Source organism: Dipodomys spectabilis, unplaced genomic scaffold (genome assembly GCF_019054845.1).
Source record: "Dipodomys spectabilis isolate Male_0828 unplaced genomic scaffold, ASM1905484v1 ptg000045l, whole genome shotgun sequence".
In the NCBI taxonomy this organism is placed as follows: domain Eukaryota; kingdom Metazoa; phylum Chordata; class Mammalia; order Rodentia; family Heteromyidae; genus Dipodomys; species Dipodomys spectabilis.
Window position 1 is genome coordinate 4627906 of NW_024870722.1, and position 18289 is coordinate 4646194.

Sequence of the window (18289 nt, forward strand, 5' to 3'; positions counted from 1 at the left end):
ATCCACCTAAGGCCAGCCTTGCCATAGATGGGGAGGGGTGTATGAGGAAGAGGGTGAGGGGATTCAGGGATTTTTCAAGAATTTTTTTTTTCTGGTCAGTCATGGGGCTTGAACTCAGTGCCTGGGCACTATCCCTGAGCTCTTTTGCTCAAGGCTAACCCTCTACCACTTTAAGCCACAATTCTGCCTCCAGTTTTCTGGTGGTTTATTGGAGAAGAGTCTCAGGACTTTCCTGCCCTGGCTGGCTTTGAACTGTGATACTCAGATCTCAGCCTCCTCAGTAACTAGGATTACAGGTGTGAGCCAAGAGCACCCAATTTCAGGAACATTTTGGCAGAAAAAGATTCTTGAGTCCTAAGGTCCTTACTTGTCTGGTAGCTTTCAGAGAAAAGGAAGATATGTGGCTGAAAGGTAGGAGGGGCCTCAGAGGTTCAGGTGACACCCAGCCATGTGATAAATGATGTAGGTGCTGTGATTGCATACGGGGCATCCACGCTTGCTAAGGAGCAGCATGGTCCCTGGGTTCAGGAGGGGTGCTGGGGTGGATGCTTTGTCACACTATACTGGGATTGGCAATGGCTATCCATGGGTCAAATCCAGCCCCATTTCCTGCTTCCTGACAGACCCCTGCCGTTTTCATCCTGTAGAATGTTTTCTCTTGGCAGAGGGCCCCAGTAAAAGCCAGTGAAACGTGGGTGAATGGATGAATAATATGTTTGAATCATGGAAAACTTCTAGAACTGGATAATGGTGATGGTTGTACAACTGTATGAATGTACTCGCTGTCCTTGAGCAGTACACTTAAAAATAGTTGGAACTGTTCTGTGACTTTGACCAAAAATACACAAAAACTCAAAACTGGGTGTGGGAAGAGCTGCATATGGAAATTACTCTTTTTTTTTTTCAGGTAAAGGGTAGGTTTATTCAGTAGACCTGCTGGGACCAGGCCAGGTTGGCACTCCACGTGGCTGGGAAAGGCCTGGGAAAGACCCGAGAAAGAGAGAGAGCTGGGAAAAGAGGTGGGAAAGAGCTGGGAAAGAGGTAGAGAGAGAACTGAGAAAAAGAGCAGGGAAAGAGAGAGCTAGGAAAAAATGCTAAGAGAGCTGGGAAAGAGCTGAGAAGGAAAGAGCTGAGAAAAAAGCTGGAAATTACTGTTAAGAAGAGGGATTGACATTTCCTGGGGTCACTGAGAGCCAGGCCCTGGGCTAAGGTTTGGTAGAGCTTTATGTAGACATAAAGCTCTTATGATGACCACAGGTAGGTATGCTGTTCCCCAAGCTGTCCTCAGCTGGACAAGCTGAGCCTCAGGGTTGAAGTGACGTGCTCATAACTGCCCAGAAGGAGGAGGGCCACAGTACATCCTGAGTTTTTGTGAGCTTTGTTTATTATAGATAAGGGTACCTAAAGGAAAGCTAGAAAAAAATGAGACTAAACAGCTTTGGTCTGGTGGAGTTATTATCACAAGATAGCATGAACTGAGGCTGATAAATATCAAAAATTTATTTCTTACTTTTTGAAGAACTAGATGTCCAAGTTCAAGGCCAGTTAAGTATCTGGTGAGAAGTACTTCCTAGTTGAGATTTGTCTGTGTTTTCCTGTGTCCTCACATGGAGGAAAGGATGGGAACGCTCTTGAGTCATATATGTGTATCTGTATTAGTGTGTGTGTGTGTGTTTGTGTATTCATATGTGCATGTATCCATGTGTACGTCAGTCCTGGGACTTGAACTCATGGCTTAGGTACCGTACCTTAGCTATTTTGCCCAGAACTGGTTTGTTACCCCCTCTATCCCCACTTCTACGTCTGGCAGTTTAGAGATTAATTGGAGATAAGAATCTCAATGAGCTTTTCTGACCATGCTGGCTTTGAACTATGATCTTTAGATTTCACTTTCCTGGGTAGCTAGGATTACAGGTTCTAGAAAGTAAAATGGTTTCTAGGAACAGATTAGAGCGAGAAGAATCCATGGTGAAAATGAAAGCGGTGTTTTAAGTTTGGTTGTTGACTTTCTTCTTGTTAAAAAAAAAAAAAAAGTCACACAAACCAGGTTACAGTAAAGCTACCAGCACAACCATGTTCATTGCAGCATTGTTTGCCAGAGCCAAGATGTGGAAAGCACCAGATGCCCCTCACTGGGGGCATGGAATAAGAAAATGTGGTACATAAACACAGTGGAATTTTACTCATTTATTAGAATATCATTCATAAGTAAATGGAAAGACTTGGAAAATTATATTAAGTGAAGTAAGCCAGACCCAGAGAAACAAAGGTTGCATGATTTCCCTCATTTGTGATAGGTAGAATGTACCTATAAATCTTTAAGTAAACACATTGGGTGGTATCCAAGTGGTTACAAATGAATGAACTAAAATATAATTGACTTATGGTGACCTCAGATAGTATAATGTTTCAAAAGACTAGGTCAGCCGGGTGCTGGTGACTCACGCCTGTAATCCTAGCTACTCAGGAGGCTGAGATCTGAGGATAATGGTTCAAAGCTAGCCCGGGCAGAAAAGTTGTGAGATTCATCTCAAATTAACCACTAGAAAACTGGAAGTGGCTCTGTGGCTCAAGTGGTAGAGCACTTGCTTTGAGCTGAAGAGTGCAGGGATAGCACCCAAGCCTAGAGTTCAAGCCCCACGACCAACAACAACAACAAAAGAGTAGGTCAAAGCAAAACAAAATCAGCACCAGGAAATGGGTGCAGGCAAGAGGGGGTTGGGACCAAGAGGAGAGGATTCATTTGTATACCGACAAAATTAAAAGGGAAGGGGTGGGTCAAAGGAGGGTGAGAATTTTGCAGGAGGTGACACTGATCAAGATGCTTTGTTAAATGGCACTTCCTTTGTAAAAATAAAGATAATAAAAAAAAAATTTTAAGTCAGCCAGTGAGGAAGAGCTCTTGTTTCTCATGGCTCAATTAAGCTCTTTCTCAGGTACAGAATTCAGGTTGTTTCTTGCACTGCAAAAATCAAAACCAAGGCTGGGCTTGATGTTGTGTGCCTATAATCCCATCAAGTCAGGAAGCAAAGGATTCTGAGATTTGAGGCCAGTCCAGGCAAAGTTAGGGAAACTGTCTCAGAACCAAAATATAAAACAAGAGGACTTGAAGTGTGGCTCAAAGTGGTATTTATTTAGCAAGTGAGGGTCAGAATTCAGTCCCCAGTATTAAGAAACAAAAAAGCAAACAAATAAGCAAATGAAACCCAAAACCAAAGCCAAATGAAAACCTAAACCAAAGACTTCCTATTTAGTTATAAAAGTGAGGTAATCCCTTTACCTAATTTGTTAGCGTTGTTGTTGTTGTTGTTTGCCAGTCTTGGGGCTTGAACTCAGGGCCTCGGCACTGTCCTTGAGCTTCTTTTGCTCAAGACTAGCACTCTACCACTTGAGCCATAGTGCCATGTCTGGCTTTTTTATGTGGTACCGAGGAACCGAACCCAGGGCTTTTTGCATACTAGGCAACTACTCTACCACTAAGCCACCTTGCCAGCCCTTGTTAATGTTTTTGGTGTATTACTTTTATATACACACACATATATATAGATATCATAAATTTTAAACAAAATTTGAACTCTTACCATTTCTCTCAGCATTACACTGAAAGCAGTCAGGATTTTCCTATGCCATTAAATCAGTCTTCTGAACATTAGTTGGAGTTAGCTTACATGGGAGAGCACTTGTCTAGCAAGCATGAAGCCCTGAGTTCTATCCCCACCCATGCCTCCCGTTCCCCCAGTCACATGGATGGACCATTAATTGTCAGGCCTTTCCTATTATGGGAATATATATGAAGTTTTACATGGTTAGATGTGATGTATCTTTGCAAATCTCTGTCCTCATTTATGATCTCATTGGGAGAGCATCTTAGAATTAATGAATCAAAGCATATGCATATTGTTTTTGCATTTCTTTTATGTAGACAAATTGCCTTCCAAGAAAACTTGGACAAAAATAAACATTCTACCAGCAGCAAGAGTCTATCTAATGTTTTGTCTTTCCATATTTATTGTTTATATCGACTGATCATTTGTTAAGTGACAAGCAGGCCAGCATTGGTTGGTTAATTTTGCTCATTATTGAGGCTGGACATATGCCCCATTTTCCTAAATTGCTTTTCTTTCTTTTATTGTTTGTATCTTTTGGAAATTACCCTGTGAGGTGTCAGTGTCTTACTTATGGATTCAAATGAGAGAGAGAGACAGACAGAGACAGAGTATGAGAGAGAGAGAGAGTGTGAGAGCACTTGCCAGTACGGGGGCTTGAACTCAAGACCTTGTGCTTTTATTTAGCTCTTTTGCTAAAGCCTGGTACTGTTCCATGTGAGCCATACATCCACTTCTTGCTTTCTCCTGGTTAATTGGCTATAAGACACTTGTGATTTTGTCTGCCTTGTCTGGCTTTGAACTTTGATCCTGAATAGCTGGGATTACAGGCAGAGCTACTTCCTAGCCTTTTGTGGTGAGGTTGGGGCCCTTTGTTACAATAGCACATATTTTTCTTATATAATAGCATATATTTGTTGACTATATGAGTGTGTGTGTGTTTATATGCTTGCAAGTAGTTAATATTTTATGTAGAGTTGGGTTTTTTGCCTTCAGTTATTGAAGGTATTCCAAGTTTTCTTTTGACTTTAGGGGACTTGCTGTCCTCCATTGTTAGCTGGTGTTTGTATTAAAGTAGCTCTGGACCAGCCTCATCACTCCTATAACCCTTCTAGGAAGTTCAAGTCACTTGGTCTAGGTTAAAAAACCCAAAATTGGTTTTTCACTATCTTTAAGTAGTTGTTACAAAAGAATTGCCATTCAACAAAGCAGTTTATGGATACATTGCATCTTGATCCAGGTCACCCCTTTGGCCATTCACCCCCTCCTTCCCAACGACACTCCTCAATTTTCTTAATTTTGTAGGATATGCATAGAATTTTCTGACTGCATTCCCCCACCCCTTCACCTTTGGAGTCCCTGTTTCCTGGTATTCATTTTGTTGGACTGTGACCTAGCTTTTCTAAGGAATTACACCACTAGAATTCTCCATATAGGGCATCTTGCCAAATATTCTGTACAAGTTGAAGAATCCACAGGGCAGAGTGTTGTAATGAAAAGTTATTTTTGTGTTCTAGACTCCTCTGTTTCCAACCCAGATGCACGGTTCTGATGGGTTGATTTTACTACTTTCTGGCTTGTGCGCCTATTGTTAGGACCAAAGCTTTGTGTTTTGTGGCTGGAGCATGTGCCAACAGCAGGAGATCTATGAAAAATCACCCGCTCTTTCAGATCTAGTTTGAAAGCCCAGCCCAGGGCCAGACACTCAGGTAATTTCTTAGCTGAGAGATGATCTAGTGTTTCCTTGGAAGCATTTTCTTTCCAGTGATAAGGAATTGGGTTCCATGTGCTGCATCCCTCTTGTGGACACACACACACATATCCCGGAGTTGTGGTGGGAAGTTGCATTCATGGTCACGAGCTGTGTTCTTTCTGTCCCAGGCTGGGAATGTGGTGACAGGAGAGATGGTGGAAGAGCTCATCTTGTCTGGAGCTGATATCATCAAAGTGGGAGTCGGGCCAGGTAAAGCCCCTGGGAGTGTGGCAGAGGCTTGGGAGGACTGGAGATGGCCAGAAGGGGAACTCATGAGGGACTCACATTTCTTCTAGAAAGCAGCATGGAGCTTCTGGACAGAGTCCCTGAGATAGCATTGAGCTGGGTGGCCTGGTTAGCATATCCTGGGTCCAAGGTTAATGTTAATGAATGCAGGTTCCAGTTTTGCTAATGATCCATACACTTCCTGAGGGGAAGGGGAGGGCTGAAGAATCAGTAAGCATACCACCGGTGACTTGAATTCATGTCAGTCTTTGAAGGACCCCTCCACTCCCCCATCCCCCGGTTCCTGTTAGGAAACCAAGTCATTTTCAGCACCATCTGTTGGGAAACTGAATCATGAGGGTATTAGAATAAAGAAAGAACAGAAAATGATCTCAACAGAGCAGATCAACTTTGATGGCGAGTTGAAGAGGGATGCCAGGGTTCCCTGAGGAGAGTCAGGAGACACAAGGTTTGGTGTAATGGTGGCAGGGATGGAGGAGAGTAAGTAGGCTTGTGGTTAGGGGGTGGGGCGACAGGGAGATCAAGGGTTCAAAGAGTCTCCCCAGTTTGTGGCACAGATCTGGCAGGTCCAGGAACCTATTGTGTAAGTCCCCTGCCCCACCTGCTTCTAAGAATTTCAGGCACCTGCCCCTCCAGGGTAGGGATGGGGAAGTGGAATTTGAGGCTGGAGATTGGGTTGAAGAACTTTGGGAAACTGTCCTGGGGGAAGGGTAGTCAGTGGGCCATGCTGTGGGTGCCCCACTGAGTTAGGAGAAGAAAGCAGATTCCCATCCCCTCCCCTCCCCACCCCCCAAGAATTGCATGTGGGATCCTATGAGGCTTATCACCATTGACTCCTCACCAGCAAGATTTTGCCCCTGCTAGAGACATGACTCTGTGGTACAGCACCTGTCTAGCCAGTAGGAGGCTAGGAGTGATAGCCTCAGTACCGTCCCCCATCAAAACAACAAAATACACCAGCTAGAGTAGGAAGCAGAGCATAGCCAATGGGAGGAGACTGGGAGGGGAAACAGCTGGAGGCAGAGGGCCCCATTGGTTGGGACTGAGCTGAGGAGTAGGCTGCATGTAAGGAATATTGAGGCACAGCCCTTGTGGCCTGGAAGAAGCCCAGTTTCAGCATGCAGGGAAATTTCCAGCTGCCCTGTTGTTGGGTGGTTCTCACACTGCACTCACTTGAGGCCATTACTAATCAATCCTGGGCAAGAGTTGCACTCTGGCCCACAGTGGGCAACCACAGGACACCAGGAGGAGGCCAGGGAGTGGCAGAGTAATGGCCACAGGACCTCGTGACTCACTCATTCTTGAGTCCACGTGTTCTCTCAGTTCTATTTATAGTGACCTTAATGTGTCCGAGGCTCTGTTCTTGGCATTGTGTAAAGAGGTGGTGAATGTCCATGAGCTTACCATCCAGCTGAGAAAACAGGTCCTCACAGCCGTTGCAGGAATAATTGCTTAAATACTTCTTCTTGAAAGAAATGCTGTGACAACAACTTCCCTGGGGCTGTGACATTTCAGATGAAGCCTGAAGGATGGGAAAGGAGTGGCTGGATAAAGGGGGTTTATTATAGAGGGGAGTGATAGAGGGAGAGGGATGGGGGAGAGGGAAGAGGGGGGGGGCGAAGGAAGGAAGGAAAGGAAGAAGGGAGGAAAGAAAGGGAAGGGTGTCTGCTAAGCAGCAGGTGGAGATGAGCTGGTGGGAGAGGAGGAGGGCTGCAGGTAGGGCTTGATCCAGCTAATTTAAGTAAAGCACAAAGGTGTCTCTAGGGGATGGGGAACACTTGATGAATATGCTTGTCCCCCCCCCCCCCGCCCCGCCCTTTCCCCCCAGACCTAACTGGGAGGATACAATCCTAATAAGGCTTGACAGGGAAGGAAGGTCCTAAGTCAGGAAGGCACCCAGGTGCTGCTGTACATATTGTAAAGCGGGATCTTACCCAGGTGAGAATTTGAGGCAGACAGGACGAGGTGTAAGGTAGACTGTGGCTCAGGAAGGAGAAATGGCTGAGCGGCTTTGGAGACAGGGTTGAGTAGGGGTGAGGGGGTGGCTGTAGTAATCCACTTGCACTGGCTCCTCCTCAGAGGTTGCCATAGGCCAGGCCTGGGACAAGCATTCTGGTCATTTCATCTTGGCCACAGCCTTAGGGGTGGTGTTGGCTTTTCTGTCTCACAGGCCAGGCTAGGAGGTTGGAGAGCCCGGTGACTTGGCAGGAGTTGAAGGTGGAGAAGCCTGTGGATTCTGGGTGGCCCTTAGAAGGGGATTGGGGTGCATGGAAGAGTGAGGAAGGAAGAGGAGGTAGTTGATGCCAGGGGTGGGCGGGGCAGTGGGCAGCGATGAGGAGCGGGTGTTTGAGGACCAGAGGCACCTGTGGCCAGGTTGGGTGGTAAAGGGCTCCACCTGGCACGTGCCCTGTGCCATGGAAAGGCTACCTCATCTCTAGAATGGGCCGTGGGAAGGTGATGTTCTGTGTCCCATTCCACCGTGTGTAACCATCTCTTCCTTTGCTAGGCTCAGTGTGCACCACCCGCACCAAGACCGGGGTGGGCTACCCCCAGCTGAGCGCCGTGATCGAGTGCGCAGACTCCGCCCATGGCCTCAAGGGCCACATCATCTCTGTGAGTCTCGGGGGGCTGGGGTGGGATGGGCCACAGTGCGGGCACAGTGACACCCCGCAGAGACCAGCTCTGTCCCCCATGCAGTGTGCTGAGAGGGTGGCAGGCCAGGAATTGGTGACAGAACTGGGAGGCGGATCGTCTGATGGGGGTCCCCCAGCCAGCTCTGGGGCCCCAGGGAGCCTATCCGGGAGGGTTGCTGGGATTGTTGTAAGCACGTTCCCAGGCTGAACACCAAGTCAGAGGCTGGAAATCCCAGGGCAGGTGGTGGCCGGATGGCAGGAAGGCGCTGTGCCAGCCATTTTCCTACTCCTTGCTCATCCAGAGCCCGTGGCAGCCCGAGGCCCTGTGGGCATGGCTTGGCTCTTGTGCACCCTGTCTGACTCCAGTTCCTCTTGTTAGAATGACTCTGGTCCCATGGTATGGGATCCATTCTATTCCAGGACACTTGGGCTTAACTAATTCCATCTGTAACAGCCCTGAATGGGAATTTGGGGGCTAGAGGATATAGTCCGACCTGTAAGAAGTCACAAAGCTCAGATTTGGGGAGTCAGGAAGGATTTTTCTGGGGTCCATGATAGTGTGGAAGATGGAAGGGAAGCAGGAATCAAGAAACACCTCAGTGTAGAGGTAGCCGTGGCTGTGGCTTTCTCCTAGGGGCCTGGGGGAGCTGTTGAGCAGGGCTGAGCAGGAGAGGGCCCAGTGCATGGACTTGTCTTCCAGAAACATGAAGTGGGCTTCCCTGGGGAACTGGGTAAGAAGGGAGGTGATTTGGGTGGGACGCGACAGCGCCCCCTACTAAACTGTGGACAGCAGCGCTTCGCAACCATCCACAGTCCCAGCAGGTGTTTGGGGAGGGGATTAGGCAAGCCTGGGCAATCGTGAGATGTTTGAAGAGGGGGAGAATGGGGAAGGAGAGGCACCACAGGTTCACATTGGTTTCAAGGCACCTATTGGGTGTAGGGGTTGGAGATTTCTATACCAAAAGCCCCTAGGTTGTGGGGGCCTCCCGTGGAGTCTGTGGTTGATCTCAGAGGTACCCGTGGCAGCAGGCCCTGGGGTGGGAGTGCCCAGCACGAGGGGGCATGTTGGGCACCAGATGCTGCCAGCAGCTCAGTGGAAACTAGTGAGGCAGGCCCAGGGGTAGGGGAGGGAAGGCTGGAGGTGAGGACAGGTACGCAGTGTTCCGGCAGGGGCTTTCAGAAGGATGGCACTATGGGCATCAGCTATGACATGGCATTATGGATTGAATGAATACCTAGTAAGGCAAAACTTTGATTTTTGTGGGTTTTTGTTTTCCATATCAATAGCTTGAACTCAGGGCCTCTCACTTGGTCAGTGTTTGGCTGGTGCTCTGCCACCCGAGCCATACCTTTTGCCAGGCTTTTTGCAGGTTCTTTTGGACATGGAATCTAATGAACTTTTCTTCCTGTGCTGTCCTTGAGCCTCAGTCCTTCAGATCTTCTGGGCCTTCCAAGTAGCTGGTTTTTATAGATGTCAGTTACTGGACTCCATTTAATATCAATGTATTGAGTTTTGAACTCAGAACTTTGTTTTTCTGTTTTTTTTTTTTTTGGCCAGTCTTGGGGCTTAAACTCAGAGTCTGGGCACTGTCCCTGAGCTGCTTTTGCTCAAGGCTAGCACTCCACCACTAGAGTACCACTAGAGTGGTACTGAGAAATTGAACCCACAGCTTCATACATGCTAGGCAAGTGCTCTACCACTAAACCATATTCCCAGCCCCTGAATTCAGGACTTTGACCTTTCTGGTCTGATGTCATTTATCTGAGCCACACCTAAAACCTGTGCTCTTACTTGGGTCCTTAACTTACACCCCCTGCTGGCCCCTGTGGGTAGTGATTGTGAGGGGAGGCTCCAGATAGGTCAGAACAGCAGATGTGGTACAGCTAGAGCTCCACTTGGTTTCTGTTCAGCTGGTGGTTATGTGTGTGTGTGTGTGTGTGTGTGTGTGTGTGTGTGTGTGTGTGTGTGTGCGCGCGCGCGCGTGCATTTGGGTATACACATATGCACCAGTCCTGGGACTTGAACCCAGAGCCTGGGCACTGTCCCTCAGCTCTGTTTTGATCTTAAGACTGGTGCTCTACCACTTAAGCCATAGTGCCACATCTGCCTCTTTGGTAGTTAATTGGAGATAAGAGTCATGGCCTTCCCTGACTGGGCTGACTTGGAACCTCGAGCCTCAGATCTCAGCCCCCTTAATAGCTAGGATTGTAGGTGTGAGCCATGAGCCCCCAGCTCTCAGGCAGTGTTTTATACGTATGGAGTCCTTACGGTTGGCTCCATGACCCATGGTGGGAGTCACCGTGTGGCTTAGCACTTGTGCACCTTCATGTGTTTTAAGCCCTCTCTAGATGATTTCTAACCCTGCAAGGCACCATGCGAAGCTGCACTGTCCTTGGCTTGCTTGGCCCCCACTGTCCACTTCACAGTGCATATACAAGCAGCAGGTGACACTGTGAAGACAGTTTCTTCTTATACTAACTCTGGGTCATTGTGGGAGGAGACAGACAGGTTTCTTTTCAGTCCCAGTCACACTGGGCTTCTGATTCAGGCCTTCTCACCACCCACAATCACCTGGGAGCCTCCGAACCCCTCTCCCCCAGTCTCCATGCCCGTGGTAGCTGTCAGCTTTGCATAGAAGAGCACACATATTTCCAAGTCAGACTGTTAGCGACCTATGTTTAATGGGTATCTGTGTTTACTTTCTCTCTTTGAGGTTATAACTTGGAATCCTGTTGTGTAGAGCTGGTTTTAAAAGAGGAAAGCACCTGGAACATGAATTCACAGGGCAAGTGAAGGGCAGATGGAGGTTTTCCTTTTGAAAGAGAAAATAAACAAGCATGCCGGAGCTAGGAAACGGTGACGAGGTGTCTGGGGCCCAGGGCCCTGTTGCTGTCATCACATGAGAGGCTTGTCTTTGCCTAGATACCTTGTGTGGAGAGCCGGCCTCTCATCAGTCATGCTTCCATACCCATGGCCTTGTGGAAGTACGGGGAGCCACATCACAACAGAACACTCATCTGAGCAAACAATCCCAGCAAGAGCATGTTTATAACTCAAAAGAGCAAGTCTTCAGTGCCTCTCCTTTGATCAGAACTCCAAGGAAACAATAAAGCAGGCTTTGAGTTCTGACTCCCGGTGTGACAGGCCTAATAAGCCAGAAAAGAAGCCAGGACTCACAGAGGCCTGTGTTCTCAGAGTAGGGGACGGAATACCTTTTGCAAAAAGAAAAAAATAAATGGTTCCTTCCAGAGCCCAAGCATGGTGGTGCATGCCTGTAATCGCAGCGCTTGGGTGGCTGGTCTGGGCTACATAGTTTTTCTTGAAACCGAAACCAAATATTCCAGGTTCACCCCAGTTCTATGTAGACACCCTCCAGCTCCAGAGCAAATGGGACTTTTCTTACAGACTGGCACCCAAGGTAGCCCAGGCGGCTGATATTCTCTGTTCAGTCCTTAAGTGTGCCTGGTCATACTTCCTGGGAACAGGAGCTTCTCTCCTGAGGGACCCATACCAAGCTGTGGGCTCTGCTGCTGTTCCCCTGCTAGAAGCTGCCATTCTTGGGTCTCTTGTTGGTGTGGAAACAAGGAGTTGCACATCGCAGAACTGTGTGGCTGGTGTGCAACACACTCCCCATCCCCCCAGGTGAACCATGCTGTCTCCCAGGGTACCAGTCCCCACCTCCCTGCCTGAGCAGGAGGTGGGCAGTGTGAGTGTCAGGGACAATGTTAGCCTTCCAAGATAACAAGTACAGTACACAAAGCCCAGGAGACCCATGGGGTGCCTGCAAGATGTAGTGACTGCCCTTTCCTCAGCTCCCAACATTATCCAGCCTTTTGTACTCAATAAACCTCATTTCCTACATGGCAGGGAGGGAGAAGGGTGTGGCCAGAATGAGCCAGGATGGCAGAACGGGCTGGCACAGGATGGTGCTCAGCCTCCACAGTTGAGCTGCTGGTACTGCCTTCTCCCTAGACGGGATGCCTGAGCTGGGGGGATGCAGGGGTACCAGCTCTGGGTGGTCTTTAGCAGAATGAATGAAACCAGAATACAAGGGGGGCTCTTTGGGCCAGGTCCTTGGCTGGGGGGCAGGATGATGGGAATTCCCAGTCACCGTCTCCGCAGGGAGACACAGTGTGACCAGCCTGTGCTCCAATCCGTGCTGATACCCTGTTCTTGCTCTTTCCCAAGGACGGCGGCTGCACGTGTCCAGGAGATGTCGCCAAAGCCTTTGGTAAGGAGAAGGATGAGCCAGGGAGGAAGGGAGGGAGAAAGGGGTGGAAGGAGTTCCCGCAGCTTAGGCTGAATGCAGGGAGGAGGGAGGGAGACCTGTGGGCAGCTCTGGGCCTGTGAAGAGTTTCCTCTCCATGACCTGCATTCCCAGTTGGCCAAGGTCCTGGCCCCAGTTTGGTTCTGGTCTGTGGAAGGGAGATGGATCTGGGGTGATAGACGTCCTGAATAACAGAAGCGATCTCTTCACTGGGAAAGCACTCAGGAAGTCTGTGGCAGAGGCCCGTGCCAGGTCTGATGTGGAGATACCACAGGACGCTCTTCTGGCTCCATCTGGCAAGGAGTCCCCTGCTCTGGTTTTCTTGCCCGAGGCTAGGAGTTTGCTTCCCACTAGGGGGCAGCAGTGCCCACTGTAGTCCACCACCTCAGTGCAAGGCCCCTCAAACCGCCGCTGGCCGCTTACCTTTGCATACCATTCACGAGTCAGAGGATGGAGGCTTTACACTGGTGTTGGGGCTGTGCTGATAGAGAGACCAGGCTCCTCCTCCTTGCCCTTTTCTGATACCAGCATTTTTTTCCTTTGTGGTAGGAAACTTTTATTTTTTTGAATGGTTTTTGAACAAGCACTCTGATAGAGAAAGAACATGTCCTTAACAGTAAGATCTTTTAGCAACCCAGTCATAAAAATCGGACAGAAGCCCAGTATAACCATAGACTTTAGTGGGGAAGGGAAACATACAAACCCTCTGTGTTTCAGCTTTTCTGTCTTTGTTGTTGTTGTTGGTCATGGGACTTGCACTCAGGTCTTGGATGCTGTCCCTGAGCTCTTCTGCTCAAGGCTAGCACTCTACCACTTTGAGCTCCACTTCTGGGTTTCTGGTGTTTAATTGGAGATCACTGGTCTTTCCTGTCTGGGCTGGCTTTGATCTTCAGAGCTCAGCCTCTCCTGAGTAGCTAGGATTATAGGTGTGAGCCACCAGCGCCTGGCTGGCTTCTCCATTTTATGATGGAAAAGACGGGGGCTTCAGAGGTAAATGACAAGGGAACTCTGGGACCTCTAATACCTGATCCTGCCCCTTGTCACCTAAGGATCACCAGCCAAGGGCATTCTTGTTGTGTTCGATCAGAATCTACTTAACCTGGATAAGTTTCCATCTTGGACTCCATTCTAAGACTTCCCACCCATGTGTTGCACAGAGCAGGAGCTGAGCACTTGAAGCAGCTGCCCATTAAGGAAGTGCCTGGCCTTCTCCCTCCCCTCTCCTTCCCGTGAGTGCAGGGCTGTGTGGAGACTCTTGGAGGGAGAGAGATCTGGTCAGGGAAAGCGTTGTTTCAGAAAGGAAATGAGTATTGGAAATCACTAACCAGGATCCGCTGGTCTCCATCTGGATCTGGGCTCTGTGTTCCTGCTGCAGACTTCCCTGGGGTTGTGGACATCAGCAGGTCTGAGGTCCGTCCCCTTAGACAAGAAGATCAAGGAGCTAGCACTGGTGTCAGGGCCCCAGAGAGCAGGTCTGTGGCTTCCTGTTGCCAAAGGAGTTTATACTGTGCGTTGCCCACCTGAGTGCTGGCTGGGGAGCACTGTGAACTGGGAGGATGCACTCCCCAGGGTCCTCCTGTATTTAAATGACTAGCTAGTAAGAGAACCCAGGAAGCCTGACATCTTCTGAGAGTCCCATTCTGCTCCTTTCCTCTTTGATCCTAGTGACTTACTACATCTGGACCCTGCTAGATGTTCTGTTGTAAATGTGAACTCTCAATAGGAGGAGGAGAGCTTGTGGTAACTTCTTAACATCTTACTAACAAAATACCTGAGGCTGGATAGTTGATAAGGAATTTCTTTGACTCATGATTCAGGAGGCTGGGAAATCCAGGAAGCATGGTGCTGGTGTCAGCTCGGTCCCTGGTAAGGACCTTCTTGCCGCTTTATAAAATGGTGGGGGATGTCACACGGTGAGACAAAGAAAACCAGGCCATCTTGGTTGCTCTTCCTGTTCTATAAAGTGATCAGATGCCATCATGGGAGCTGTCCTCTTCCCCCTTGGGTTCTTCTCATCCTAATGACCATCCAAAGCCCCACCTCTAAATACCATGAACACAGTCAAGCCATCATGCTTATGAATTAACCACGAGCTCCTGCCTAGTTATCAAGAAGAGGCTGAGGGAAGATGGCTTTTTCTTTCTTCCATGTATTCCTTTTGCATGGACAGCTGGCTATTGAGCATCTACCGCATGCCATGAACTAGGGTAAATGGGGCCTGTCAGTGTACCTGTCTCTTCTGTAGTTCCCTGGGAATGTCACATCACTTGGTGGCTAGGCAGACATATTATGTACTCTGCGAATCTGATGTTCTCTCTCAGAGTGCAGATAGTTTCACATGACATGCATAGGGGTCTCTCTCCCCATGCCAGCCTTAGTGCAGAGGGGGGGTCTGCTCCAAGATCTTTTGGTGAGTGACAGAGGGCTGAAGAGGCCAGATGCCCACGGGGAGATCCTAAGGCGTGACTGCGTTCAGTATAAGATTAGACAACACACTTTGTGAGATGCTGTATGTGTGTGGGTCTTCTTGTCCAAATAACCATTAAGTCGTTTCCAGTTTGGTGGTCTCCCTGCACTCCTTCTGCAAGCAGAGAGGCTGGGCCTAGGGGCTGACAGGGAGGGTGAGTTGGGAAAGACTTGGATCTTGCCAGAGTCCCTCTTCCATGAGTTCTGACTCCACCGTTCTTCTCTTCCCATCCCTGGCGTGTAGGAGCTGGAGCAGACTTTGTCATGCTGGGAGGGATGTTCTCGGGCCACACGGAGTGTGCCGGGGAAGTGATCGAGAGGAACGGCCAGAAGCTCAAGCTGTTCTACGGGATGAGCTCAGACACGGCCATGAAGAAACATGCGGGAGGAGTCGCTGAGTACAGGTAAGGCGGCCGCATATGAATGCCCCGTCTTCCGGCTCTGACTCGCGCTTCTGTGTGCGCTTGGGGACTCTGAGAATCAGTTGGCATTTTTTTTGGCTCTGCTTTTTACCCAACTAGCTTCTTCTGTGTCTGTGGTCAGGTTGGAGGTGTGTGTGTGTTCTGGTGGTGGAGGGGCACCCCAGATTCCTAGGTCAGTGTGGAAATATTGTCCTATCTGAAGAGAGTGCTTGCTGAGCTCCTCCTGCCCCCTGGTAACCTCTCCTCTCTGGCCTGAGTGGAGGTCAGGCTACGGGACTGAGGTTGAAGGATGGATTTCTCACTGCCCAGTGGTCTGGACTGTTGCACGATGGCCAAAGCTTTCCTAAAAAGATGCTGTGCAGCAACTCTTGGCCCCGGCCCTGCCCCCAGGCTCTGTAGAGCTGTAGAGCAGCACACTCAGCTGAGTGACTGCCCACGTGCTCAAGTCCACTGATATATTTGTTTAAATCCATGACCCCTAATATCTCAGGGCCGTTCCCATTCCCCTTCCACGGGAACCGTGTGGCAGCTCTAGAAGCCCCTTGGCAGAAGAGATTGCCTCCCGAGCCAGCATTGAGGACTCGCTGGGGCCAGGGGCTCTTCTGCCTTTCTCCTGGAAGCCTCAGTTCTCACTGCTATTTTTAGCTTCCGTTTTCCACAGTCCTCTCTGGCTGATACCCTCCTGTTTCCTCTCGGTTGTTCTATAGCCAGAGGCTCACTTGAAGGCTTAGTGTTCAGATGTATCAGAAAAGGTAAGAGGTCAAGTCACGTGGCTCCACTGGGAGTTAAAGGAAGGCGGGTGGTCAGTGTTCAACCAGGTTTCTGATGTTTGGAATGGTGAACGTAGTTCGCATTCGGACTCCTCACAAACAGGCACTACAGCTGGGAGGAGGGAGGGCAGGGTGGCAGGAGCTGCGACGTATATCAGTATCAGTCAGAAGCCGAACACATTCCAGGTAGCCTCAGAGCGCCTTTCTCTCCATGGTAAATGATGGAGGATTCTCCCTCAGTGGGTTCCTGGCTCTCCAGTTGTTGCCACCATCTGAGGGCCTGGGCATTGTGGGTTCAGTCCTCAGAAGTGGAGCCATGCAGTTGAGCACTGACAGGATGCTTTACCTCCAGGACAGTTTTGTTTTGCTTTCAAGCTGTTGTGGTTGTTTCCTGTCCGTGGCTAGGGAAAGACAAAGCAGTCTGCAGCTCACACAGGCACTAGGGAGCCAGAAGATGGCCATCAGGGGGATTCTAAGAGGCCTGAGACATCACAGAAAAGCATCAGGAACCATCAGTTCTGGAGGGAAAGTACCCAGCCCACAGGTTGCCCAAGTGGACCCTGTAGCCTCCACCACAGTCTTATCCTGAGAATCGTCCTCTCCTTTGACATTCATTTAAGTCTGGCACCATTCTTGCTGACCAATTTGTTCTCATGCTGTCCCTGGGAGGCAGATGTCCAGGGATCTTCATTTTGCCCATGAGCAGACTTCAGTGTCAGCAGTGAATGCCGAGTAAAAGGTGACATCACCAGTTAGTAAAGAGACAGCTGTTTCTGGTCATTTCCAGCAAGCCCTGCGAAGGCTGTGGGGTATCTGAAGAGAATGAAATGGCAGCCATTGCGGGCACATGAGTCAGTCTGTAGTCAGAGGGCCGAGCACTGAACTTTCACAGGTCTATAGAAGTTTCTAGGCCAGCCCTGGATCCTGCCCTTGGCAGCTAGATTTTATCCAAGAGGTAAAAAGGCCCCAAGGGGGTGGGGGAGCGGGGGAGCCTTGAATATTCAGGAAACAAAACTTTAAAACTTTTGAACTTCTTGGCCAGGAGTTTCTCATCAAGTGATGTTATTTTTCCAGGCACAGGGAGGCCCGGATGGGGACAGTTAGATATTGCTTAATATGTTGCATGTCACATCTGATTTTTTCTTTTTTCTTTTTTTTTTGGTCAGTTGTGGGGCCTGAACTCTGGGCCTGGGCACTGTCCCTCAGCTCTTCAGCTCAAGGCTAGCACTCTACCACTTGAGCCACAGTGCCACTTCCAGCCTTTTCTGTTTATATGGTGCCGAGGAATGGAACCCAGGGCCTCATGCATGCAAGGCAAGCGCTCTGCCACTGAGCCACCTTCCCAGCCCCCTCACATCTGAGTTTTCTAAAGACTCCTTTGAAAATAGTGAATGATGCTGTCCCAGGCCCTGAGGACCCTGTGCTCTAGCATCTCCGTGCTAGGAACTCCTCTACCCTTACGCCTTGGGGGATAGGGTACCCTGGGCTGATGTCGCGGCTGGTGGAGTTCAGCCCTTGTATCTCTGGTATGGAGCTTTCTGGATAGCCCCAGAGGGCCTGAGATGTTTAGTCTTTTTTTTTTTAATTAAGTTTTTTATTGTGAAAATACTGTACAAAGGGATTACAATTACACGAGCAAGGTAACGAGTACATTTCTTATCCAGCATTGTTGCCTCCTCCTTTGTTTTTCCCCTACCATCCCTTCCCTCCCACCTCCTCAGCTACCCCCCGCCCAAATTGTAAAGTTTGTTTTCCACATAGCGTCTTGTACAGTGAGATGTTCATTCTGTATCCTTATGCTAATGGTTCCCTTTGAAAACTCTCAGGGTTCCGTTGTATGACTACCACTCAGGAGAGCAAAGCTCTGGGGTTTCTGTTAACGTAGGAGGTATTCTGGGTGGTCAGTGGTCACGTCTGTGTTTCCTCATTGGGGATTTGGAGGTTGGTTCTCCACAGATGGGGGCTGAGCAGAGGCAGGGATGGGAAATACGCATCTTTGTGTGAAGTGTATAAATCCATCAAGCTATCTCTCAGTGGAGGGCCTACTTGGTAGACGATAGGTAGAGGACTGCAAAAAACTACATCTGGGAGTAATTCTAGTTGAGTTTTTCCAGGAGAAACAAATT

The 18289-nt window shown here is 49.1% G+C and overlaps 1 protein-coding gene across 1 annotated transcript in view; it reads left to right on the forward strand.

The window, feature by feature from the left end:
- The window catches only part of Gmpr (guanosine monophosphate reductase), a 42692-nt gene that overhangs the window by 19271 nt on the left and 5132 nt on the right, over positions 1 to 18289 (forward strand). Inside the window, exons 5-8 of the mRNA XM_042678588.1 lie at positions 5487 to 5568; positions 8111 to 8217; positions 12427 to 12469; positions 15216 to 15375. Of these exons, the coding sequence (XP_042534522.1) occupies positions 5487 to 5568; positions 8111 to 8217; positions 12427 to 12469; positions 15216 to 15375 (392 nt within the window). The remainder of the gene's footprint in view (positions 1 to 5486; positions 5569 to 8110; positions 8218 to 12426; positions 12470 to 15215; positions 15376 to 18289) is intronic.